At 42.1% G+C, this 24,936-nt stretch overlaps 3 protein-coding genes across 7 annotated transcripts in view; 2 read left to right on the plus strand and 1 right to left on the minus strand.

Annotated features, from left to right (window-relative positions):
* asrgl1 (asparaginase and isoaspartyl peptidase 1) overlaps positions 1-24,936 on the plus strand; it is a 42,656-nt gene that overhangs the window by 15,621 nt on the left and 2,099 nt on the right. The window contains exons 1-5 of one of the 3 annotated variants that reach the window (XM_040044644.1): positions 5,948-7,115; positions 7,357-7,589; positions 13,509-13,651; positions 13,967-14,121; positions 14,671-14,792. In XM_040044644.1, coding sequence (XP_039900578.1) covers positions 7,394-7,589; positions 13,509-13,651; positions 13,967-14,121; positions 14,671-14,792 — 616 coding nt within the window. In that variant the 5' untranslated portion in view covers positions 5,948-7,115; positions 7,357-7,393. Of the gene's footprint in view, positions 1-5,947; positions 7,116-7,356; positions 7,590-13,508; positions 13,652-13,966; positions 14,122-14,670; positions 14,793-24,936 lie in introns of those variants that run through there. The other 2 variants (XM_040044643.1, XM_040044645.1) reach the window with 2 other exon arrangements.
* On the plus strand, positions 15,475-23,763 carry LOC120741662. Its single transcript, XM_040044642.1, has 3 exons — positions 15,475-17,202; positions 21,289-23,094; positions 23,126-23,763. The coding sequence occupies exons 1-3, from the start codon at positions 15,804-15,806 to the stop codon at positions 23,248-23,250; spliced, it is 3,330 nt and encodes a 1,109-aa protein (XP_039900576.1). The 5' UTR covers positions 15,475-15,803; the 3' UTR covers positions 23,251-23,763.
* Positions 17,513-21,279, minus strand: LOC120741665 (zinc finger MYM-type protein 5-like). 3 transcript variants are annotated; one of them, XM_040044646.1, is made up of 3 exons: positions 20,918-21,279; positions 19,502-20,134; positions 17,513-18,030 (listed from the first exon to the last, which is right to left on the minus strand). In XM_040044646.1, the coding sequence occupies exons 1-3, from the start codon at positions 21,000-21,002 to the stop codon at positions 17,909-17,911; spliced, it is 840 nt and encodes a 279-aa protein (XP_039900580.1). In that variant the 5' UTR covers positions 21,003-21,279; the 3' UTR covers positions 17,513-17,908. The 3 variants fall into 3 exon arrangements, with proteins under 3 accessions (XP_039900580.1, XP_039900582.1, XP_039900583.1); XM_040044649.1 differs by lacking the exon at positions 17,513-18,030 and adding an exon at positions 18,112-18,200 and having other exon boundaries at positions 19,985-20,134; XM_040044648.1 differs by lacking the exon at positions 19,502-20,134 and having other exon boundaries at positions 17,513-18,200.

Here is a 24,936-nt window from a genome sequence, read left to right on the forward strand (position 1 = left end):
CCCGGAGGAACCCACCCGGGGGATTAATAAAGTTTTATTTTATCTAATCTAATCTAATCTAATAACTTTAATCTCAGCCAAACCGATTTACTCATGAACAAATAAAACACTGAAAAAATCCCAACAATAACATTTTTAGGTTGTCTAAGTGACTTATATATTACGTTTAAGCTGAGTAGCGAAACTCCGCGGTGATCTGAAAATGTTGTGCCGTTTTCGGCGGCTTCAGTGACCCTCGAGCTCTCGGCTTGCTATCGAGCTGGTGGGTAGCAGATGCTCTGAAAACGTCGAAGCACTTTTGCAAATATGCGATATCTTGATAAACCTAGCAGATATTTTATGTTTACACAGCTAGTTTCTCGCCTGAAAATATGTTAAAAGTTTATTTTGTGACCCAGAAAGATTAGTTAGAGTAATTTTAAAACTTAGTAGCGGCCACCATTATTGGAAACTGGAGTTTGGCTGGGCCGCGCTATGAATTCTGGGATATGGTAGGCCACGAGGGACACACCCGACCCATCCTTCAAATTCGGGGAAAAGGAGTCATTTGTCGGCTGCATTCGGAGGAGTCTACGAATTTGGACAGCCTTCGGCGCATCGCTGTAACGTAATCGGTCTACAAATGCGGCCTCAGGAGGATGCAGCCCATGAATTTGGACACGACCAATGTCCGGTGCACACTTCGTGGTCCCATATATCCCACAATCCATAGCGCAGCGGTGGGTGTGGATAATTTTGCTGCAAAATACGGCAGAAGGCAGAAGGGAGCGGCCGAAGAGTGAACTGTCAAAAGTAAGTACTGAATATGATATCACTTATTTATGTGCGAATCTTTAATAATGAAGAACATTAAAACATTGCTGTTGGCCACATGTCGGCAAAGTTATGTGACATTAGCGGTGTTGGAAAGGTTACTTTTAAAATGTATTCCACTACAGATTACAGAATACATGCCCCAAAATGTATTTTGTAACGTTTTCCGTTACGTTACTCAATGAGAATAACGTATTCTGAATACTTTGGATTACTTAATATATTATCATGCTTTTTACAACTGCATGAATGTACTGTTGCTGTGTGATTTATTACTATTACTGAAGGTCCTCGGCTCCGAACCGTAGTAAAGGGACCTCTGGCTAATACGTCGGTTCCGTGTTGGGCTCATAGCTGAAAAATAGAGACAGAGAGAGGTGTTGAAAGGCTGCTCCAACGGAACTTATTGTTTCGGAGGAAAACATGAACACAGTGTACAGTCGAGTCTTAATAGCTTACTTGCAACTGGGCTCGTCAGGCTCTCTTCTTGGCTGCAGTGGTTATTATTGTTTCTGCTCGGTGACAGCTCGTACTTTTTCCACTCACATTTTCCTCCCTCCTCGCGCTCACGGACACATAACGGGTATGGCAGTCCATTCTCCCTGCAGCACGGACTACACTACCATAAGGCTACATTCTTTAGGCTTATTAGCTTAGAACAACAACAACAACAAAAAAAGCGCTCTCTCACCCAGGAAAGACACAGTCGCAGAGAGAGCGCGTCACCATGGCAACCGTAACGCTGCCGCCTGGAACAACAGAACGTAGCTGTCAAACAAAACCCAAATAGTCCTGACCCGCCACAATATGAAACAGGAAAATACCGCCGTGTAATCCATTTATTTCAACAAAGTAACTGTATTCTGAATACCACCTTTTTAAACGGTAACTGTAACAGAATACAGTTACTCATATTTTGTATTTTAAATACGTAACGGCGGTACATGTATTCCGTTACTCCCCAACACTGGACATTAGTGATGTTTGTACTACGTCAGCGTTAACTTGGTTTTAAAGCCTCTACTCTGCCCAGTTTGACCCATTTAGCAGAAGTCAGCCTGTTTAAAGCTCTGATATCTATTCTGTATGACCTAAAGCAGTTATGACATGGTCTGATTTTCTCACCCAATAAAGGAATATTTAATATATCAGTCTACTCTTCATTCTATCAGAAACAGTTATCACAGCTCGTACATTTTGCTTACACATATATGTAAGCATTGAGCCAAATGTAGTAATGCCAACATATTAAAAGAACAATATTTGTCTCATATATAATACATCTATATATACACTGTCAAAGATACTTGTCTTTGAGTGAAGATTTAAGGTGATAGGAAATATAAATAAATGCAACTTGAATCTTTGACCCAGAGTTCAAGCTCACTGCTGTAATATATCCTGTAATATATATCATAATAATCTGACAATACATATAATATTGTCCATATTATATTTACATTACCACAGTGAGATGATTTTAGTCTCATGAACAACATTAGCTAATTGTTATTTACTAACTAATCTTGAAATGACTGTTCAGTACAGAAATGAAGCCCAGCAATCATGTTTTACAGTCCCGTGGTCTCAGCCTCAGTTACTCAACTAATCACAGTGATGTCATGACAAAAATGAATGACCAACAAAACATTTTTTCTCCTTCATTTCTGTCAAACAATGCTGTATGTAACATTTCTCGTGGTTAGTATCATGGTTGCTAGGCAACCTGAACAGCACGACAAAGGCTAGACCGTCTCATTTCACAAGCCTCTCACTTCCGCACTTCTCGTACTTATAGTACGCACCGTACGTAGTAAACGTAGTGCGCGTACTCCAAGCGTGCCGACCCTGAATTGGGACACAGCCGTGGTTTGCGACACATGTGGCAAAAAAGTGCTCCAAGAGTGAGGTGTTGTGGCCATACTAGGGAGACATTCAAAAGACCTGTTTGGGGGGGGGGGGGGTCAAAATTCAGAGGCTGCTTCCACCTGAGGACCCGGCCTTTGCGGTCTAAAGAAAGCCGGGTAGTACGTCACAGGCTCCCTCGGTGGAGTGAAACTCTGTCGTCTGCTCCTTGCTATCTAAAATATAACCGGGCGCTGGCGTAAACTCTTCTGTTTAATCATTTTCTCTTTGATGTTTATTCAGCTGTGTGAAAACCCTGGAGGAACCCTCCTGAGGGATTAATAAAGTTAAATTTAATCTAATCTAATAACTTTAATCTCAGCCAAACCGATTTAATCAAAAACAAATAAAACACTGAAAAAGCCAAATAATAAAATTTTTAAGTTATCAAAGTGACTTATATATCATGTTTAACCCGAGTAGCAAAAGACCGCGGGGGTTTGAAAAACGATACTTGAACTCCTCCACTTGGGGCAGGAACTCATCCCCGACCCGGAGTGGGCACTCTACCCTTTTCCGGCTGAGAACCATGGCCTCAGATTTGGAGGTGCTGATCCTCATTCCCGCTGCTTCACACTCGGCTGCGAACCATTCCAGTGCGAGCTGGAGGCCACCACCCGATGAAGCCAACAGAACCACATCATCCGCAAAAATCAGAGATGAGATTCTGAGGCCACCAAAGCGAAAGCCCTCCGCCAAGTGCTTTCGGACTGCCTCGAAGAGATTCTGGCAAACCGTCAGGCGTCTCAGGAGGGGAAAGCGGTGCTCTACCTGCACTGTGTATAGTGCTGGCGGAGCGCTGCTGACGTCGACTGAGAAAATTGTCAGGCGGTGGAAGGAATACTTCGAGGACCTCCTTAATCCCACTGACACGTCTTCCGAGGAGGAAGCAGAGTCTGGGGATGAGGGGAATGACCCGCCAATTTCCGGGGGCGAGGTCACTGAGGCAGTTAAACAACTCCTTGGTGGCAGAGCCCCTGGTGTTGATGAGGTCCGCCCCGAGTTCCTGAAGGCTCTGGACGTTGTAGGGCTGTCCTGGTTGACACGCCTCTGCAATGTTGCGTGGAGATCAGGGGCAGTACCTGTGGACTGGCAGACCGGGGTGGCGGTCCCCATCTTTAAGAAGGGGGACCGGAGGGTGTGTTCCAACTACAGGGGGATCACACTCCTCAGCCTCCCTGGGAAAGTCTATGCCAGGGTGCTGGAAAGTAGAGTTCGTCCGCTAGTCGAACCTCGGATACAGGAGGAACAATGCGGTTTTCGTCCTGGTCACGGAACACTGGACCAGCTCTTTATCCTCTCGAGGATACTTGAGGGTGCATGGGAGTTTGCCCAACCAGTCTACATGTGTTTTGTGGACTTGGAGAAGGCATTCGACCGTGTCCCTCGGGGTGTCCTGTGGGAGGTGTTGCGGGAGTATGGGGTGTCTGGCCCATTGCTACGGGCCATTCGATCCCTATACAACCGTTGCAAGAGCTTGGTTCGCATTGCCGGCAATAAGTCGGACTCGTTCCCGGTGGGTGATGGGCTCCGCCAGGGCTGCCCTTTGTCTCCGGTTCTGTTCATAATTTTTATGGACAGGATTTCTAGGCGCAGCCAAGTGGCGGAGGGGCTCAGAGTAAATCATATCACAGAATATGACGAGCGTATGTTGAGGCGAACTGAAGAGGAGGAGAGGGACAGGTGCTGCTAGGGCGAGACAGACGTCTCTCATGGAGTCCTTTAGTGCTGCAGGCAGGCAAAGTGTTCAAATAGGCACAACTTCAGATTTTTTATTTCTATATGATGAACTCTGCATTATTAAGTGATAAGAACAAGTAATCTGATGTCCTGTAATCATTATGATGCTATAATTTGAGATACAATAAATAAAATAAGTTTTTGCACAAAGTATCGGTATCGGATCAGTATTGTCGATACCACCCTGAATATTACTTGGTATCAGATCGGAAAGGAAATCAGTGGTATCGCACATCACTATTACGGAGTCGCGTAAATAGTAGGGGTGCAATGATACTCGTATCGATATTGAACCGTTCGATACAGTGCTTTCGGTTCGGTATGCATATGTATCGAACAATACAAAATTTTTTATTTATTTTATCAACTTTCCTTCTGACGATGCTGTCTGTGTTGAGCGCTCAGTGGATCTGCGCTCGACAGTGCAGCCTAGGCAGCACTGTCGAGCGCAGATTCACTGAGCGCAGGGCAAGCTAGCAGACAGAAGCTAAGCTCCTTGCAACATGGCAAATTGAACCTCCCCCACCCTCATTCAGATCTGGCGTTTGGAACTATTTTGGTTTTCATGTGACGTATGATCCTGAAGGTAAGCGCGATATGGACAAAAGTAAAACAGTATGTTGGATGTGCCACGCAATGCTCAATTGCATGGGTGGGAACTAGTGCGTTAGCGCAGTTTGCTCGTTAACGTGTTGACGCTGTCCAGCCCCACGCACGGGGCGATCAGGGGTAGCTCGTTAACGGAGATTTGCCGTGTTGTGGCGTTAACGTCATTTCAGATAAACGCTGACAGCACTAGTGGGAACACAACGAATATGACTGCACATTTACGCCGACATCATCCTAGTGCAAAGACAAGTGGAAGCAGACACAAACAACAAGCACGCATGCTACAAACTTTATCCGAGTCATTTAGACAGCCGTTAGCACATGATTCTCCTTATGGGGACCTGATATGTTTAATATGCTGCTGAGAATATAGCCCAGAAGAAGCATATAGTATAGCTTTTATTTTGGAAAGAGACATTTCTCTAATAAACTCTCTTTTCCAAAGATGAGTGATTCCTCAATCAGATAGATTTATTTTTTTTATTAGTTTGTTGTTTCAGCAAAATTAAATTTAAAAACTGTACTTTTGAGTTAAAATATATATTTATAATTTTAATAAATGACAAATTAAAAAGGCATGAACATTTTTTTGTATCGAAAAAATATCGAACCGTGACACCAAAGTATCGAACCGAACCGTGAATTTTGTGTATCATTGCACCCCTAGTAAATAGGGCATTGTCACATGACCCATGTGCGCCTTCAGATAAGTCCTGGAAGCATTAAGCCAGCAATTCGAGTGTGTGAATTGTATTTTAAAAATGCACGATAGATATTCAAATAAATATTCCCCTTTCGAGACGGGGCTACGTTCACACTGCAGGCGAAAGCGCATTAAATCCGATTTTTTTTTACCCTATGCGAGCCATATCCGATCATGGTATGACAGTGTGAACGGCACAAATCCGATATTTTCAAATCCGATCTGGGTCACTTTGGTATGTGGTACTGAATCCGATACATATCCGATGTTTCAGAAAGCAACTGCTGTCTGAATGGTCAGGTCGCATTAAATCCATCTTTTACGTCACTGACACAAGACAGCTGTCTGTAGATGTGGACTTTTTAAAGGTATGTTAACAGGTCTTTGAGAGCCAGAATTCTTGCTGATTGCCAGGTGTTCAAATACATATGTGCAGCAGTGCTTTACAATTAAATTATTTAAAAATCATGCAATGTGATGCAAAAAGTGTTTTATTGAAAGTTTTGTTGTGATTGAAATGTGAATCCAGAGTTTCTTTTCCCAATGAAACGTTTAAAAATATATCTCTTTGTATGTTCTGCTTACATGTGCACATTACATTGCTCAACATCATGCAATAAACCTTGCACCTTTGGGTAAACTACTCTTTCACTCTAAAAAAGGTCGATTAGGTTTATCTGGAAGCGTTTTTAGTGGAAGAAACGTTTCGTCTTCAGTCTCAGCTGACTGCAGGCTTTCCCAATCTTATAAAGGTTTTTATAAGGTTAGGATTTGGGGGTTTACTTACCTGGATGACTGAGCATGCATACTCTTTCACTCATTTTCAGTCCAGTTGTTGTACCTGACCATTTTCAGAAGAATGTTTTTGTTTGTTGAGCCACTTAACACATCTGAACACTTTCCCATTCAAGCAGTATTCTGATCCATTCTAGAAATCAGTGATGATACCCAGCCCTATTAACAAGCTAACATGTTGACGCAGTGCAGCCCCACACAGTTGCCGTGTTAATGCGGTTATGACACACACACAATTTAGTTGACTCTGCAATGAAATTTGAGTTTGACAGGCTTAAAATCCTATTTTTGCACCAAAATGGGGGATTCCCATAGAACTGGCATATGCTGGCACAAAAAACAAAACAAGAAAACAACCTCGTTGTTAAAGAGAAGCTCTTGACCAAAACATGCAAATGATTTACCAGTTGGAGATAATGTTTCTGAATTTCTGGAGTTTGACCCCATTCACCTGCAGGTCAGCAAGCACTTTTACTTGCACAACACACCCATTTGTTCTCATTTCTCTGCTCATCAAACTCTGAGTTACCTGGGGATCTGCCACATTTAGGTATAATTTTTTTTTGTTTTGTTTTGTTTATTTCTTTGTTTGTTTCTTAACAGAAGTCCAGAATATTTGTGCTTTTTTATCATCTGTTAAGCAGTGTTTGTGCTGAAGTCTTATTTTTTGTAAAAAGACAGGTTGGCCTTTTTATACCCGTTGCTTAACATAACCCGTGTGTGTGTGTGTGTGTGTGTGTTTGTGTGTTTGTGTACGTTTGTGCGTTAAAAATATCTGTTTGTGCTGAAAGATTCACCAGATATTATTTGAGTGACACTTCTTGCCAGATGACTGACCTCTTGCCAGTGGTGGTGGTGCATGGAGGGGCAGGGTTTGTCCCAAAGGAGCGGCTGGAACTGTCCATTTCAGGGGTTTGTGCAGCAGTGCGGACAGGGTACGATATCCTCAAGGGAGGGGGCAGCAGCATGGATGCTGTGGTGGAGGCTGTGAGCCAGATGGAGAATAACCCTGCCTTCAATGCAGGTAATGGAGAAACTCAGAATTTTATTAAATATTTTCACTTACTCATATATATATATATATATATATATATATATATATATATATATATATATATATATATATATATATATATATATATATATATATTAGGGGTGCAACGATATTCGTATCGATATTGAAACCGTTCGATACAGTGCTTTCGGTTCGGTACGCATATGTATCGAACAATACAACATTTGTAATTTATTTTATCAATTTTCCTTCTGACGATGCTGTCTGTGTTGAGCGCTCAGTGAATCTGTGTTCGACTACTCCGCCTAGGCTGCACTGTCGAGCGCAGATCCACTGAGCGCTCAACACAGACAGCATAGTCAGAAGGAAGAGCGCAGGGCAAGCTAGCGAGACAGAAGTTAAGCTCTACTTGCAACATTCAGATCTGGCGTTTGGAATTATTTTGGTTTTCATGTGACGTATGACCGTGAAGGTAAGCGAGTCATGGACTAAAGTAAAACAGTATGTTGGATGTGCCATGCAATGCTCAATTACATTGGTGTGAACTAGTGTGTTAGCGCAGTTAGCTCGTTAACGTGTTTGCCGTCTAGCCCCATGCACGGAGCGATCAGGGGTAGCTCGTTAACGGAGATTTGCCGTGTTGTGGCGTTAAGGTCATTTCAACGAGATTAACCTGAAAGCACTAGTGGGAACACAACGAATATGACTGCACATTTACGCCGACATCATCCTAGTGCAAAGACAAAAACAACAAGCATGCTACTAACTTTAGCCGAGTCATTTAGACAGCTGTTAGCACATGATTCTCCTTATGCTGCTGAGAATATAGCCCAGAAGAAGCGTATAGTATAGCTTTTATTTTGGAAAGAGCCATTTCTCTGTAATAAACTCTCTTTTCCAAAGATGAGTGATTCCTCAATCAGATACAGGGCTTGCAATATCGCTAGCCCGACGTCCCGGAGCTAGCGATTTTTTCAGTCGGGCTACCAAAATCTATCTCTTCCCTGCCCGTCGGGCTATTGTAGGAAAAATATATGTCAATGCTTTTGCATTCTTTCAGAAATGTAGCTGGGTAATTATGTCATTGGCATCAGTGAGCCACTGTCAATATGTGACATATTGAAGTCGCGTTTGAATTTGCGCTTGTTTTTTTGCTTTCACTTTGCAATCGTGCGAACTGTGTATAGAGAGCGACAGCACTGATCTGTGAGTGATGATAATTTGTGCACCAATTCCTCTGACATCGTCTTATTAATCGTTAGCTTACTATGCAAACATGACAAGTGAAATCTCCCGCAGCAAGCTTAAACATGTGAGAGGTTGATCGCGCAGAGAATCGCTGAGCTTATGTGAGTGAGCGTGTAAAAGCATTTCAGTTCTGCTGAGCCAAATAAGACAGGTCAGGGTGAAGAAGTGACAGCCAAAGAAAAGCTTACCACAAAACGGAGAAGTTATGACAAATCAGACTATAAGGCAAAAAGAAAGTGCAGCTTTATGGTTTCATGGACAAAAGAATTTCTGTGGCTGCAATATGACGAGCTATATAACCAGGGCTGCACATAAGTGGTCCGCAGGTGCGCATTCGCTGTCAAAATAAAAAACACGCACAAGGGTTAGGGTTAAATTTAAAAACTATACTTTTGAGTTAAAATATATATTTATAATTTTAATAAATGACAAATTAAAAATGCATGAACATTTTTTTGTATCGAAAAAAATATCGAACCGTGACACCAAAGTATCGAACCGAACCGAACCGTGAATTTTGTGTATTGTTGCACCCCTAATATATATATATATATATAACATAACTTCTCCGTTTTGTGGTAAGCTTTTCTTTGGCTGTCACTTCTTCACCCTGACCTGTCTTATTTGGCTCAGCAGAACTGAAATGCTTTTACACGCTCACTCACATATGCTCAGCGATTCTCTGCGCGATCAACCTCTCACATGTTTAAGCTTGCTGCGGGAGATTTCACTTGTCATGTTTGCATAGTAAGCTAACGATTAATAAGACGATGTCAGAGGAATTGGTGCACAAATTATCATCACTCACAGATCAGTGCTGTCGCTCTCTATACACAGTTCGCACGATTGCAAAGTGAAAGCAAAAAAACAAGCGCAAATTCAAACGCGACTTCAATATGTCACATATTGACAGTGGCTCACCGATGCCAATGACATAATTACCCAGCTACATTTCTGAAAGAATGCAAAAGCATTGACATATATTTTTCCTACAATAGCCCGACGGGCAGGGAAGAGATAGATTTTGGTAGCCCGACTGAAAAAATCGCTAGCTCTGGGACGTCGGGCTAGCGATATTGCAAGCCCTGTATCTGATTGAGGAATCACTCATCTTTGGAAAAGAGAGTTTATTACAGAGAAATGGCTCTTTCCAAAATAAAAGCGCTTCTTCTGGGCTATATTCTCAGCAGCATAAGGAGAATCATGTGCTAACAGCTGTCTAAATGACTCGGCTAAAGTTAGTAGCATGCTTGCTTTTTTTTGTCTGCTTCCATTTGTCTTTGCACTAGGATGATGTCGGCGTAAATGTGCAGTCATATTCGTTGTGTTCCCACTAGTGCTTTCAGGTTAATCTCGTTGAAATGACCTTTACGCCACAACACGGCAAATCTCCGTTAACGAGCTACCGCCGATCGCTCCGTGCATGGGGCTAGACGGCAAACACGTTAACGAGCTAACTGCGCTAACACACTAGTTCACACCAATGTAATTGAGCATTGCATGGCACATCCAACATACTGTTTTACTTTAGTCCATGACTCGCTTACCTTCAGGGTCATACGTCACATGAAAACCAAAATAATTCCAAACGCCAGATCTGAATGTTGCAAGTAGAGCTTAACTTCTGTCTCGCTAGCTTGCCCTGCGCTCTTCCTTCTGACTATGCTGTCTGTGTTGAGCGCTCAGTGGATCTGCGCTCGACAGTGCAGCCTAGGCGGAGTAGTCGAACACAGATTCACTGAGCGCTCAACACAGACAGCATCGTCAGAAGGAAAATTGATAAAATAAATTACAAATGTTGTATTGTTCGATACATATGCGTACCGAACCGAAAGCACTGTATCGAACGGTTCAATATCGATACGAATATCGTTGCACCCCTAATATATATATATATATATATATATATATATATATATATATATATATATATATTAGGGGTGCAACAATGCACAAAATTCACGGTTCGGTTCGATACTTTGGTGTCACGGTTTGATATTTTTTCGATACAAAAAAATGTTCATGCCTTTTTAATTTGTCATTTATTAAAATTATAAATATATATTTTAACTCAAAAGTACAGTTTTTAAACTTAACCCTAACCCTTGTGCGTGTTTTTTATTTTGACAGCGAATGCGCACATGCGGACCACTTATGTGCACCCCTGGTTATATAGCTCATCATATTGCAGCCACAGAAATTATTTTGTCCATGAAACCATAAAACTGCACTTTCTTTTTGCCTTTGTTGAAATCTTCCAATTCTTTGAATCTTTGGGCTGAAGGAAGGACAATACTCGGTGTATTTATGCTCAATCAACAATCATTTATTTCCATACAATTCAACACTTAAGAGCATAAGGACCATCATGATGGGGAGACATGCCTGAAGAGGGTCACCGCAAGTCTCAAAATGGTGACGGGTTGCTCAGCTTTTTATAGTCTCTAGTGGCCCCCACCTAGTCGTAAAAGACCAAACATTAACATTCTTTCTCTCTTACGGCGCCTAAGTTATGACCTCGGCAGTTGTTTCTCTGCTTTCTGTAAGGTGGGGGTGTGGAATGTGGTCTGTCTATCTCCCCTGTCTTAGACACAGAGTCTCCTGCTTACAACCTTCTCTTCATGATTCAACAATTAAGCATGTAATACATTCACTGCAGATCAAGGATACAGAGTGATGCACACTTATCTAATAAACTAATAAGTGAATATGTTCTTTTAACTCAAAAGTATAATGAGAACTAAACTACATACAGATCACACACTCTATATTAAAGGGTATAATATGATCTACAGCAGCATCATACTTCAACTACTTTGATTACATATATAAGGTAACACAGAATAATATCACACCTTATAGTCTGATTTGTCATAACTTTTCCATTTTGTGGTAAGCTTTTCTTTGGCTGTCACTTCTTCACCCTGACCTGTCTTATTTGGCTCAGCAGAACTGAAATATATATCCTGCTGCTTTTACACACGCACTCACATAACGTTCAGCGATTCTCTGCGCGATCAACCTCTCACATGTTTAAGCTTGCTGCGGGAGATTTCACTTGTCATGTTTGCATAGTAAGCTAACGATTAATAAGACGATGTCAGAGGAATTGGTGCGCAAATTATCGTCGCTCTCTATACACAGTTCGCGCGATTGCAAAGTGAAAGCAAAAAAACAAGCGCAAATTCAAACGCGATTTCAATATGTCACATATTGACAGTGGCTCACCGATGCCAATGACATAATTACCCAGCTACATTTCTGAAAGAATGCAAAAGCATTGACATATATTTTTCCTTCCTACAATAGCCGGACGGGCAGGGAAGAGATAGATTTTGGTAGCCCGACAGATACAGGGCTCGCAATATCGCTAGCCCGACGTCCCGGGGCTAGCGATATTGCGAGCCCTGTATCTGATTGAGGAATCACTCATCTTTGGAAAAGAGAGTTTATTACAGAGAAATGGCTCTTTCCAAAATAAAAGCTATACTATACGCTTCTTCTGGGCTATATTCTCAGCAGCATATTAAACATATCAGGTCCCCATAAGGAGAATCATGTGCTAACGGCTGTCTAAATGACTCGGGTAAAGTTTGTAGCATGCATGCTTGTTGTTTTTGTCTGCCTCCACTTGTCTTTGCACTAGGATGATGTCGGCGTAAATGTGCAGTCATATTCGTTGTGTTCCCACTAGTGCTTTCAGGTTAATCTCGTTGAAATGACGTTAACGCCACAACACGGCAAATCTCCGTTAACGAGCTACCCCTGATCGCCCCGAGCATGGGGCTAGACGGCCAACACGTTAACGAGCTAACTGCGCTAACACACTAGTTCCCACCCATGTAATTGAGCATTGCGTGGCACATCCAACATACTGTTTTACTTTAGTCCATGACTCGCTTACTTTCAGGGTCATACGTCACATGAAAACCAAAATAATTCCAAACGCCAGATCTGAATGAGGGTGGGGGAGGTTCAATTTGCCATGTTGCAAGGAGAGCTTAACTTCTGTCTCGCTAGCTTGCCCTGCGCTCTTCCTTCTGATGATGCTGTCTGTGTTGAGCGCTCAGTGGATCTGCGCTCGACAGTGCAGCCTAGGCGGAGTAGTCGAACGCAGATTCACTGAGCGCTCAACACAGACAGCATCGTCAGAAGGAAAGTTGATAAAATAAATTACAAATTTTGTATTGTTCGATACATATGCGTACCGAACCGAAAGCACTGTATCGAACGGTTCAATATCGATACGAATATCGTTGCACCCCTAATATATATATATGAATATATGAATGAATGACACTATGAACAGAGAGAAATTAATATATTACCTTTTTTGTTTTTTTGGACACTGAGATGGTGTAAGAAAATTTTAAATATTGGGTTGCACAAGGAATCAAATTCAAATGGTTAAAAAAAACACTGCACAAAAAAAATATGACCAATATACCACACAAATTTTTCTTATTTGATTTTATATATTTCACTGATGTTGTGGTATCTCTTTTGTGAAAGTAAAGCAGTCAATAAGAATTTGTTGGGATGAGAAGAAACAAACAGTTTAGCTGTTGAGTAAACCTGCTGCGTGTAGCTCTGATCACCTAAGAGACACCAACAGGCCATATGTCACTGCAGGACACTAAAGATTCTTGGAGCTGCATCATTTCTCAAATCATATTTTAGGCTGTGGGTCAGTGCTGAACATCAAAGGAGAGGTGGAGATGGATGCTATTGTGATGGATGGCAAAACACTGGCAAGCGGAGCAGTGTCCGCAGTACGCAACATAGCTAACCCCATCCAGCTAGCAAGACTTGTTATGGACAAGGTATGCATGTTTCTCCTGACTGAACTGCAGGAACTGTGTGGAATCATGCATGTGTGGAGACCGCTGTGGATTTTTATCTGAAAATACATGATGGACACCTACAGGACCTTTCTGCCTTCATCAGCACCTTTATCTATCAATGTAGCTAAAGGTGCTGATTACAGCCTGTTTACAGCTGTAGCTATGATTCCTTCTTCTGATAAGAACAAAATTCTATATGCTTGAACTGAAACCGTTAGTATAGTCTGGACGAAGCACAGTATTTCAAATGTGCTCTGTAACTGTTTACAGTGTGAACTTTGATCTTTGCTTCAGACCAGTCATGCGTATCTGACAGCCGAAGGTGCTAATCAGTTTGCTCGATCCATGGGGATCGAGGAGGTCCCCCAGGAGTCCCTCATCACTGAGTATTCCCGCATGCGCTGGAGGAAGAACCTTGCACCTGATGCCAACCCTGTGCAGTGCCAAATGTGAGACACAACAGTTTTAAGCTTGCTAGCATTATTTATTTTCATTTTTTAAAGTAATATCCAGAAATGAAATGACCCCTTTTAGTATGTAACCGATCAATAGACATCTCTGCCATGCACGCACTGATCCATAAGCTCACTGTGTTGCATAATGTGGACCCTGACTTCCTTCACTCACGTCTCTTAGTGTAGATAAAGGGAGGAAGCGAGTCTTTGCAGGACTTACACAAACCCAGAAAGATGTTATCTCACTTTGAATTTTAAAAAAAGACTGAAAAGGAATATTTGGCAACTAATTGGGTAAATTAACAGCGGGTCAGCAAAATGATTGGGTATTTAAAAAACAAACATCTTAGAGAAGCAGAGCTTTTCCAGTCCTTTTTACCAGTCTGTAGAAAACTGCATAGACATTGGTGTTGAGCAGTTAAACAAGAGTACCTAATGAAGTGGCCGCTGAGTGTATTTGACAGACGGAGAGGAAAAAGCGAAACAGAACAAAATAGAACTAGAGCTCTCAGACATGTTCTGCTGCTCTGCTCTCTTTTGTAGGGGGAAGGCAGGCACGGTTGGTGCAGTAGCAGTTGACTTAGAGGGCAACTTAGCCTGTGCAACTTCCACTGGTGGGATGCTGAACAAGATGGAAGGTCGGGTGGGTGACACCCCCATCATAGGTCAGTTCACACATGCCTGGTAATTATTTACATGCAGTTGTAATCGTTTTTGTGTCTTCGCTGAGCTTTTAACCTTTAGCCAGTCTTAAATGAATAGTTATTTAGTGAACAATGGGAGTATGGTTAATATTTGATTCAATTCTAGGTTACCTAAGAATTAGGGCTGGGCGATATGACCCAAAATTCATATCTCGATATTTTTTAGCTGGATGGCGATATAAGATATATATATCTCGATTTTTTTTTTAAAGCCATAAGTTAAGAACAAAAAGAGAGTTCTTAGTCACACTGTGTCCCAGATGTCACACGGGCACTTTTATTTACATACAGCGTAGATGTACATGAAGAAATTACTCAAAAATAAATTATCAGCATTTATTAAATAATCATGGTCCATAAATAAAAGCAAACAATGTTGTTTTTGTGCATAACAAAAAGCTCACAATTGTGCAGTCAAAATGTAAACTAATAGACGTTGAGCATAATAACAAAGAGACAGATTTCACAGCTGCACCACGTCTCTGAACAGGTGCCATTTGTGGTCCTTATACACACACAGTACGTACCACTCCGCGAGGCTCCTCCTCGGTAGCCGTAATCCTCCGACAATCCATCAAGCGGTGCAGCTCCGTAGCTTAGCAAAGTCATATTAAAACATTTTTTGACAGATTGCTGAGCGCTGTGTACCACATAAAATCGGTTCGCGGTCAGTAAGCACAACCAGAATTCATACATAAGGCGCACTGTCGATTTTTGAGAAAATGAAAGGATTTTAGGCCGTGCAGCCCCTCCGGGCTGCATGTCGTTAGCGCGGTTAGCTCGCTAGTGCGGTTAGCTCGCTAACACGTTGACGCCGTCCAGTGTTAACTTGTTATTTTCTGTTTTATCGCGAGAGTACTGTTGCCCGCGAAGTGTTGTTGTTGTGGTCCGTATGTAAAATGGCGGAACGAATAAAGCGCTGTGAATGAGAGTACGACGTCGTGTCTTTTGAGTTAACATTGGTAGCAGAGGATGGTTTCCAATTACAAAGTACCACCAAAGCTTGATGAAGCCAGGCCATACGAATGCTGGAAGAATGAAGTCAATATCTGGAGACGAGTTACGGAGCTGGATAAAAAGAAACAGGCACTCGCGGTGGCGCTGGGGCTCGAGGGAAGAGCCAGAGAAACGGCCATGGAGATACCCGCGGAAGATTTAGACAAAGATGATGGTATGGAAATACTACTTGCAAAACTTGACGCGGTGTTTCAGAGAGAAGAGAAAGACCGCGCTTATGAAGCCTACTCGTGTTTTGACTCCATTGCAAAGAACCACAGCGTGTCCATGGCAGACTACATTATAGACTTTGAACAGCGTTATAACCGGATGAAAAAGTACAACATGACGCTGCCTGACGCTGTGCTAGCATTTAAGCTTCTAGATACAGCTTGTCTTGATGAGAAAAGTCGACAGCTTGCACTGACAGCGTGCACGGACTTAACGTTTGCGTCTATGAAGTCTGCACTGAAACGGATTTTCGGAGGGAAAGTAACCGGAGTTTTCAGCGGAATTCAACTGAACCAAGAAGCAGTTTTCCTTACGGAACAAAAAGGTCCCAAATACAAACGAAACAACGGTACTTCGTCGCGGAGTGGACAGCGACAACCACTACAAGGTACCAACCCACTTGACAAGTTTGGCAAGCGAACAAGATGTGCTATTTGTCAGAGCACTTACCACTGGGCGAAAGACTGTCCTCATCGTAATGGTGACCAAGTAAAGCTAACTGAAGATGGGAAAGTGGAGGAGTGTAACATTACTTTGTACACTAAAGCCTCAATGACAGACTCTGAAATCTTCCTGACTGAGGCACTGGGGTCAGCCATTATTGATACTGCATGTACACGTACAGTTTGTGGTCAGAAGTGGCTAGATAGTTACATGCGTGACCTCAGCCAAGGCCAAGTAAACAAGCTGTTGCAATCAGAAACCCCCAGCTCCAGACCATTTCGCTTTGGGGATGGTATTGTAGTGTATTCCAGCAGAAAAGTGAAACTTCCAGCCAAAATTGGACAAACAAAATGTGACATTGAAAGTGAAGTAGTTCCTGTTGACATTCCACTACTACTGAGCAAAACGTCTCTCAAGAAAGCAGGGACTGTTCTAGACATGGAGAATGACAGTGTTGTCATGTTTAAGCAGCCTGTTCCCCTAGAGCTCACTAGTTCGGGACACTATTGTGTGGACATTAGAGATGAAAATACTACAGAAAGCTGCAATGAAAATGAAGTTGTCATGGTAACTGCTGAAATGTCTACAAAAGAGAAACAGAAAGTCCTTGTGAAACTTCATAAGCAGTTTGGTCATGCATCTGCAGAGAGGTTATTGAGGCTCATCCAAAGCTCTGGCAATACAGATAAACAATGTGCAGTTATCAGGGCCGTTGCTAGCCATTTGGGTGCCCTAAGCACAAATGCTTTATGGTGCCCCCCCCCCCCGCCACTGAAAAAAAAAAAAAAAACACATTAATACTTTTGAATTTCTCAGTGGAATTTGTTTAATTAAATAACAACAAACATGACAGTTAAACAAATAAATAAGGTTAAAGGAGGTTAAAAATACTGTTACAAATAAATACTGAAACAAAAATTGAACATTGGAACAAGAACAAAGAGCCTGGCAATAATGTGTAATTTTTTTTTATAAAAAAATAATATATATAATATAATAGTATTATTATTAATATATTTACAAATAGTTTCACAATAGAATTTAAATAAGAAACTTAAATAAGAAAAATAAGAATTTGAACACAAAAGCCACATTCCTTAAGTAACTATGTTAAACATTTTTACAATTCGTTGTCAGAGTATGCCCTAGACTCTAGGGCATACTCTGACAACCAGAAAATGCAGGCGTGTGCCTCTCTAGGGCCTAGAGAGGCACACGCCTGCATTTTCTGGTTGCAAAATCAGCTATAAGGTCATCATATGATAGCTTCTGAGCCACGTCACCATTGATGCTGATAACAGCCAGACCACTTAAACGTTCCTGCCCCATTGATGAACGCAGGTACGTTTTAATGAGTTTGAGCTTTGAAAAGCTTCGCTCAGCAGAGGCAACTGTGACAGGCAGGGTCAGTGCAATACGCAGAGCAATCCACAGATTGGGATATACCTCTTGAAGCTGATTGTCATGTAAAAATGACAGCATTTCCAAAGCAGACGTCTGTGGTGGCAGCTGAGGAAGGTTGATGATTTCCTGCATCATCTCAGGTCCATCAATGTCAGCTACTCCCTTATCTGTCAGTGTCTTCTGTACTTCAGTGCAGTGTTTTTTTAAATCCTCCTTGGACATCCCATTCACTTTGCTGAAATCAAGCAGCACTCCATATTTCTCCTTCACTTGATTCATGGTCTCAAACCTCTCCTGTAGGGAGATTAAAGCAGAGTCCACAACACAATTGAAAAATGTGACCTCAAGCTTTTTAAGGGCATCATGGAGGGGCTCATCAACAGCTTCATATGCAAACTGCCTTTTTGTGCTCCTGAGCCTTTTCTCCTTCAACTGTGGTTCTATGTTCAGGGCCTCACAGAGTTCTTTGGCAGCTGACACAGCCTCATCAAACCCAGACTGTCTGTATTTAGAGAGGTTACTTTTGGCAGTGTCAATGAGCCTGACAGCAACATCGAGCTGCATGGAGCTGGACTGTAGTAACTTGTTCACCTGGTTTGTGATTGTAAGAAGTTCACACCACACGATGGAGCAAATCAAAAATCGAAATGAGGCTACTTCCTCAGCAAGCACTTGAGCCTCCACCTTTGCGACTGCATCACTTACAGCTTCTCTGGCCTCCAGGAGAGCATCCCTCACTTCTTTTGTCTGACTCCGGACAGCAGTTACACTTTGAAGCCTGCTTTCCCATCTAACGTCACTCCAAGATTTAAGTGTCAATTTCACATGTTTTGTTAAAATGGCCCATAGCTGGGTGGCACTGGAAAAGAAATTGAACAACTTCTGCAAATACCCAAAGTAGCCAGTTGCATCTGGAGAGGACTTGGCAGCATCAGCTATGACCAGATTCATCGTGTGAGCTCCACAAGGCACAAACAATGCTCTCGGGTTTAATTGTAGCAGTCTGGCCTGAACACCTTGCTTCTTCCCCTTCATGTTGGCCCCATTGTCATAGGCCTGTCCTCGACAGTTTTCAAATGGAATGCCAAGCTCCTTCAACTTGTCAAGGACAACATTGGACAGGTTAAGGCCAGTTGTTTGCTCTACATTTATATAGCCAAGAAAGTATTCTTTAATATCTGGTTGTGCTTGGAAACAAACAATGCGTACTATGACTGACATTTGTTCAGTGTGACTCACATCTGGAGTACAGTCAAGAATGATGGAGAAGTATTTTGCCAACTGGATTTGCTTCACAATGGCGCGGAATGTTTCTGAAGAGATAATCTGAATTAGTTCGTTCTGTGTCTCAGGGCTGAGGTAATGTGTGTGGGAACCTTCATCTTTTATGTTGGCCAAGTGATTTGCCATTACAAGGTCATATGTTGCCATAAGCTCTACTTCCTTCAAGAAGTTGCCATTGTCCAGCTCATAAAGACAGTCAGAAGAGCCCCTAAAAGACAAATTTCTGGAAGCCAGTGAGAGAGTTATTGAGAGTAATCGTTTGAGAATCTCTCGCCACTTTTTCCTTTCTGCCTCTAGTAAGGTCAACTCCTGTTGATCTATTGCCATGCTTTTCTTTAGCCGTGTGTCCAGTTCTCTCCACTTAAGCATGCACTGTATGTGGTCTTGGCTACACTCATGACCCCTCAAACGGATGTTGATGTTCGACCAGTCACTGAAGCCCTCTGTACTCAGCTTTATATCCTTCACACTGAAAAGCTTACATGCAAAGCAGAACACAGCATTGTTCTGCGGTGAGTACACTAACCAGCTCCGGTGAACCTTTTCTCCATTGGGAAGAATTTTGAACTTAAGGCTAGTGTGAAATGCTCTTCCATCAGGCCCCTTTGGAAAATTAAAATCAGAGCTGACATTAAAAGGACCTCTCCGCACAATTTCAACACGATCAGCATCTACAATGTGAGCTGGCCAAAGAGCAGGATCGGTTGAAGGGGGCACACATGTCTCCACAGTGTCACTTTCTGATAGTCTCTCAGTGACAGGACTCTCAGTGGTACTTGTGTATGGAACTGTACCTGAACTGGTGGTTGATGGTTCTTGTTCTTCTTGGCTAGGGATTGTTGCAGGGTCTACAATGGCTGGTGGTTGATGTCCAGGGATGGCACTACTACTGGATGGTTCATCCTGTCCTTGAGATCCTCCTTGAACATATTTAAGCATTGACCCTGCATACAAGAGAAAATATTCAGGGATTTTACAGAAATACAATTTTGAATCTACAGTAGGCCTACGAAAGATTGCATTATAAGACTAATAAATTAAGTAAGTCACTGGTACATTTAAAAATTACTAACTATATTTTACATGTATAGATTTTCATAATGGCAAATGGCAATATAAACATGCTGTACATAATTTGATATAAATGCGCAAGTAGGAAATCTATATTACTGGAAGATATAGGTTTCATATTACAGTTTCACCAACAGATGTCGCCCTTGATCTATGAACCTAAAGAAAGACGAGAACTATTTATGTGTTCAGACGTCAATGGCATAAATAAGATATGCGTCTTTATAGATATCCTGAAATGCAGCAACATACAAAGTAATCTTGTCTAATCTGATAATAATACTTGACTGCATCACTGACCTATCCCAAAGTTAAGGTTAATCAGTAGCATGCATGACGTTAGCCAGCTAGCAACCTGAGGAGGGAAATGCTAGTCTCACGAATCATGATAACGTTAGCAATCGTGAGTCACGATTGCTAACGTTATCTGAAAACCGTCAATTGAGTGACCATGATGAGTTGCTTTTAGTAGTCCATTCTATATTCATATCCACAACGTAAACAAACTACCCAACATCAATCATTTGCAACATTTGTTAACACAGTATGAACACTGCTAACAGGAGCTATCACAGAGTTGACGGACATGAGCGTGCAAGCAAGGGCTACAATAATGAACTTTTTTTATTATTATTATTATCTAAACATTGCCTTACCGGCAAGCGACGCCTGAGTTTCATCACGCTTCCTCTTCTTCTTTCTTTTCTCCGCTCCCGACTCCTGTTGCCGTTTCGAGGCCATGTTCAAACAGGTGTTTACCAATTATAGAACAGACCACTGGGAGTGGGGGGGGGGGGCACCAGGAGGAGACTGGAGACAGGGCACAAAGCAGATTCACCCCTTTTCTCGGGAAAATTGTTTTATGTTGCTTTTGTATTGTTTAACCATATTAATGCATATGATATTTATAGTATTAATATGGTTTACTTTTTTTTTTTACGACCCTGATTTTTTTGGTGCCCTACCGGCCATTTGGTGCCCTACGCAGTGTGCGTTATGTGCGTTTGCGGAGCTACGGCACTGGCAGTTATTCTACAAGAGATAGTTCGTGACTGTGACATTTGTCAGAAATATTGCAAAACCAAGCCGAGACCTGCTGTTGGTCTACCCCTGGCTTCTGAGTATAATGAGACAGTAGCGATGGATCTACATGAGCTGGAGCCCAATGTGTGGTACCTTCACATCATCGACCACTTCACACGCTTCAGTGCTGGCAGCATCGTAAAGACAAAGAAAGCTGCAGAGATCGTCAACTCCTTCATTCACACCTGGATAAGCATTCACGGTGCCCCCAGACGGCTCTACACAGACAACGGCGGAGAGTTCAACAACACAGACATTCGGGACATGGCTGAAAACTTCAACATTGAGGTAAAAACAACGGCGGGGTATAGTCCCTGGAGCAACGGACTACTGGAGAGACATAACATGACACTTACAGAAATCCTCCTGAAGGTAAAAAAGGAACGAGGATGTGACTGGCACACTGCGCTAGACTGGGCCCTTATGGCCAAAAACAGTATGCTTAATGTACATGGTTATAGTCCACATCAACTTGTGTTTGGCCAAAACCCCAACCTTCCTTCTGTGTTGATGGATAAGCCACCTGCCTTAGAGGGCACAACTGTAAGTGCAAGAGTAGCTGAACATATCTCAGCATTACATGCTTCCAGAAAAGCATTTACTGAGGCAGAGTGTTCAGAAAGGATCAGGAGAGCACTACGCAAACAACTTAGGCCTACAGATGACAAATATGAGGCAGGAGATAAAGTATACTACAAACGAGTCGACTGTACAGAGTGGAAGGGTCCAGGTGTAGTTATTGGGCAGGATGGAACTGTTGTATTTGTAAGACATGGGGGGACTCTTGTAAGAGTACACCAGTCAAGATTGACTAAAGTGGATTCACAGACTGGAGATAAACAAATATCACACAGTACTACTGATGATGACAACAAAGACGCAGTTGAAAATGATGACACTGACACACCCGATGGTGAACAGAGTATTAGTGAGGAAGAAGACATCACTATTGACAGAGAAACTAACACTACAGAAAACATGTCTGTCACACACACTACAGAAAACATGTCTGTCACACAAACTGCAAATGAGCCCTCTACACCCACTGATCATGTCTCTGCAAATGTAAAGTTAAGATCAGGACAGCTGATTGCTTTTACCAACAGAGACAACGGTGTCCAACACACAGCCAGAGTGCTAGGCAGAGCGGGAAAAGCAAAAGGGCAATACAAAAACTGGTACAATGTGCAATATCTTGAGCATGATGGTAGTGAAGGTGAAAGGAAAGCTGTAGACATGTCACTTGTGGATGGTCTTTGCACTGAAGCTGAAAACAGAGATGCAGATGTACTCATAACAAAAGATATTTCCTTTGATTCTGCTAAGCAGCAGGAGATTGAGAGCTGGCAAAGTAATGGTGTGTTTGATGAAGTGAAAGACCTGGGTCAAAAATGTGTGTCTACTAGATGGGTCTGTACACTCAAAGAAACTACTAATGGTGTTGTCCCAAAGGCTCGACTTGTGGCACGGGGGTTTGAAGAGGTAAATACTAAAGAACTACAGAAAGACTCTCCAACATGTGCGTCTGAGTCCCTCAGACTGGTGCTAGCTGTGATATGTCAAAACAAGTGGAGAGTAAATTCAATGGACATTAAATCTGCCTTCTTGCAGGGAATGGAACTGTCAAGAGACATCTATCTTCGTCCCCCACCTGAAGCTGGCAAGGACAATGTTCTATGGAAACTGAAAAAGTGTGTTTATGGACTTGCAGATGCTTCACTTTATTGGTACAATAAGGTCAAAGACATTATGCTCAAAACTGGTGGTAAAATATCACAGGTTGATCCTGCAGTGTTCTATTGGCAGAATGAACAATCTGAGGTTACAGGAGTGCTTGCATGTCACGTTGATGATTTCCTTTGGGCTGGTTCAAGTCACTTTGCAACTCATATCATTCCTGTACTGAAATCTACCTTCCTTGTGGGCCGTGAAGAACATGACAGCTTTTCTTATGTTGGTATGGACATTTGTACAGTTAATGATGTAATAGAGGTGCATCAACAACTTTACATTGACAACCTACAACCGGTTCAGCTACAAGCAGCACGGGCTGTACAGAGGGAGGCTTCCTTAAGTGAAACAGAACGTGAGCAACTCAGGTCAAAAATAGGACAGATTTTGTGGGTTGCCAAACAAACAAGGCCTGATGTTATGTTTGACACATGTAGCCTTGGATCTAATATCAAAGATGCAACTGTACAGTCTATTCATGAAGTGAACAAAGTTATCCGTAAACTTAAGGCAGAGAAAGTGACTCTTAAGTTTCAGCACTTGGGTAACAGTGAGGATCTGGCATTGGTTGTTTTCAGTGATGCTTCATTTGGCAACCTTCCTGATGGCGGTACTCAAGGAGGGGCATTAATCGTCCTTATGGGTAAAGGAGGAAAGTTTTGTCCTCTCTTCTGGCAGTCTAAAAAAATCAGGCGCAGTAGGTCAGAAGTACACTGGCAGGAGAAACTCTTGCCATGTCAGATGGAATAGACAGTGCTGTCTTCCTGGCAACACTTTTTTCTGAGCTTACAACTGGTAACACTGGTCTAAACGCTCTTCCTTTGATCTGTGTAACTGATAATCATTCCTTGTTTGATGCACTCAAGTCTACTAAGCAGGTTACAGAGAAGAGACTGAGGCTAGAAATGAGCAGCATTAAAGAGCTCATACAAGCCAAGAAAATCAGACAGGTTTGTTGGTCAGATTCAAAATCTCAACTTGCTGATTGTCTGACAAAAAAGGGAGTTTCACCTTTAACCCTTCTAAAGGCGCTAGATGAAGGACTCTGGATACTGTAATCCTTTGTCTACAAAGTTGTCTTTGCATTCAAATGTACCATTGTTTATTGTGTGCAATGATAGTATGCTTTAAGTAAAGCAAAGCACTTTTGAAATGTTTTTTTTTTGTTTATATAAATATATACATATATGTATACAAATGTTTACTGGGGTGTGTTTATACTCTTATTTTATTTTATTTTTTTTAAGAAAGAGGGAGATTGTTAACTTGTTATTTTCTGTTTTATCGCGAGAGTACTGTTGCCCGCGAAGTGTTGTTGTTGTGGTCCGTATGTAAAATGGCGGAACGAATAAAGCGCTGTGAATGAGAGTACGACGTCGTGTCTTTTGAGTTAACACAGCCCCACGCACGGTAACTCGCTAACGGAGATTTTCCGCTTTCATCTTGTCATTGCCTGCAGGTGAAGCTGAGGGGGAGGGGGAGTTGTGTTCAGTGAAGGAGAGGCGAGGCCGAGTAACGTTGCGTAGAGACAAAAGTGGACGAAAGAGAGGCAAACCTGCGGCTCCACAAGTATAATTATAACGTAACATAGACTATATCGATATAAACGATATTGTCACATCTTATATCTCGTATGAAAATATATCGATATTTTTAAAAAACTCGATATATCGCCCAGCTCTACTAAGAATGTTTTGTTAGACAGCAGCAGGAAAAAACCAAAACCACAAACTCAGTGGGGAGATCAGACTCAAATGAATGTAAGTAAGGTTGTGCCATAAACTGTATGTTACATCTGCAATAGTGTTGATACAAGCAATGCCATCTGCACCTTCTCCAGCTGCTTCACACAACGTTCATA

This window comes from Simochromis diagramma, unplaced genomic scaffold (genome assembly GCF_900408965.1).
Source record: "Simochromis diagramma unplaced genomic scaffold, fSimDia1.1 OVJJ01000486.1, whole genome shotgun sequence".
Lineage (NCBI taxonomy): Eukaryota > Metazoa > Chordata > Actinopteri > Cichliformes > Cichlidae > Simochromis > Simochromis diagramma.

Excerpts from the sequence above, each read along its gene's own strand:
- LOC120741662 (XM_040044642.1), top strand. The coding sequence starts at position 15,804 with ATGGTTTCCAATTACAAAGTACCACCAAAGCTTGATGAAGCCAGGCCA. Across the intron at positions 17,203-21,288 it reads TACAGATAAACAATGTGCAG|TTATTCTACAAGAGATAGTT; the intron begins TTATCAGGGCCG and ends CGGCACTGGCAG. Across the intron at positions 23,095-23,125 it reads CAATAAGGTCAAAGACATTA|TGATCCTGCAGTGTTCTATT; the intron begins TGCTCAAAACTG and ends AATATCACAGGT.
- LOC120741665 (XM_040044646.1), bottom strand. The coding sequence starts at position 21,002 with ATGGCCTCGAAACGGCAACAGGAGTCGGGAGCGGAGAAAAGAAAGAAG. Across the intron at positions 20,135-20,917 it reads AACTCAGGCGTCGCTTGCCG|GGTCAATGCTTAAATATGTT; the intron begins GTAAGGCAATGT and ends TCTTGTATGCAG. Across the intron at positions 18,031-19,501 it reads AAGCATGGCAATAGATCAAC|AATCATCAACCTTCCTCAGC; the intron begins AGGAGTTGACCT and ends GATGATGCAGGA.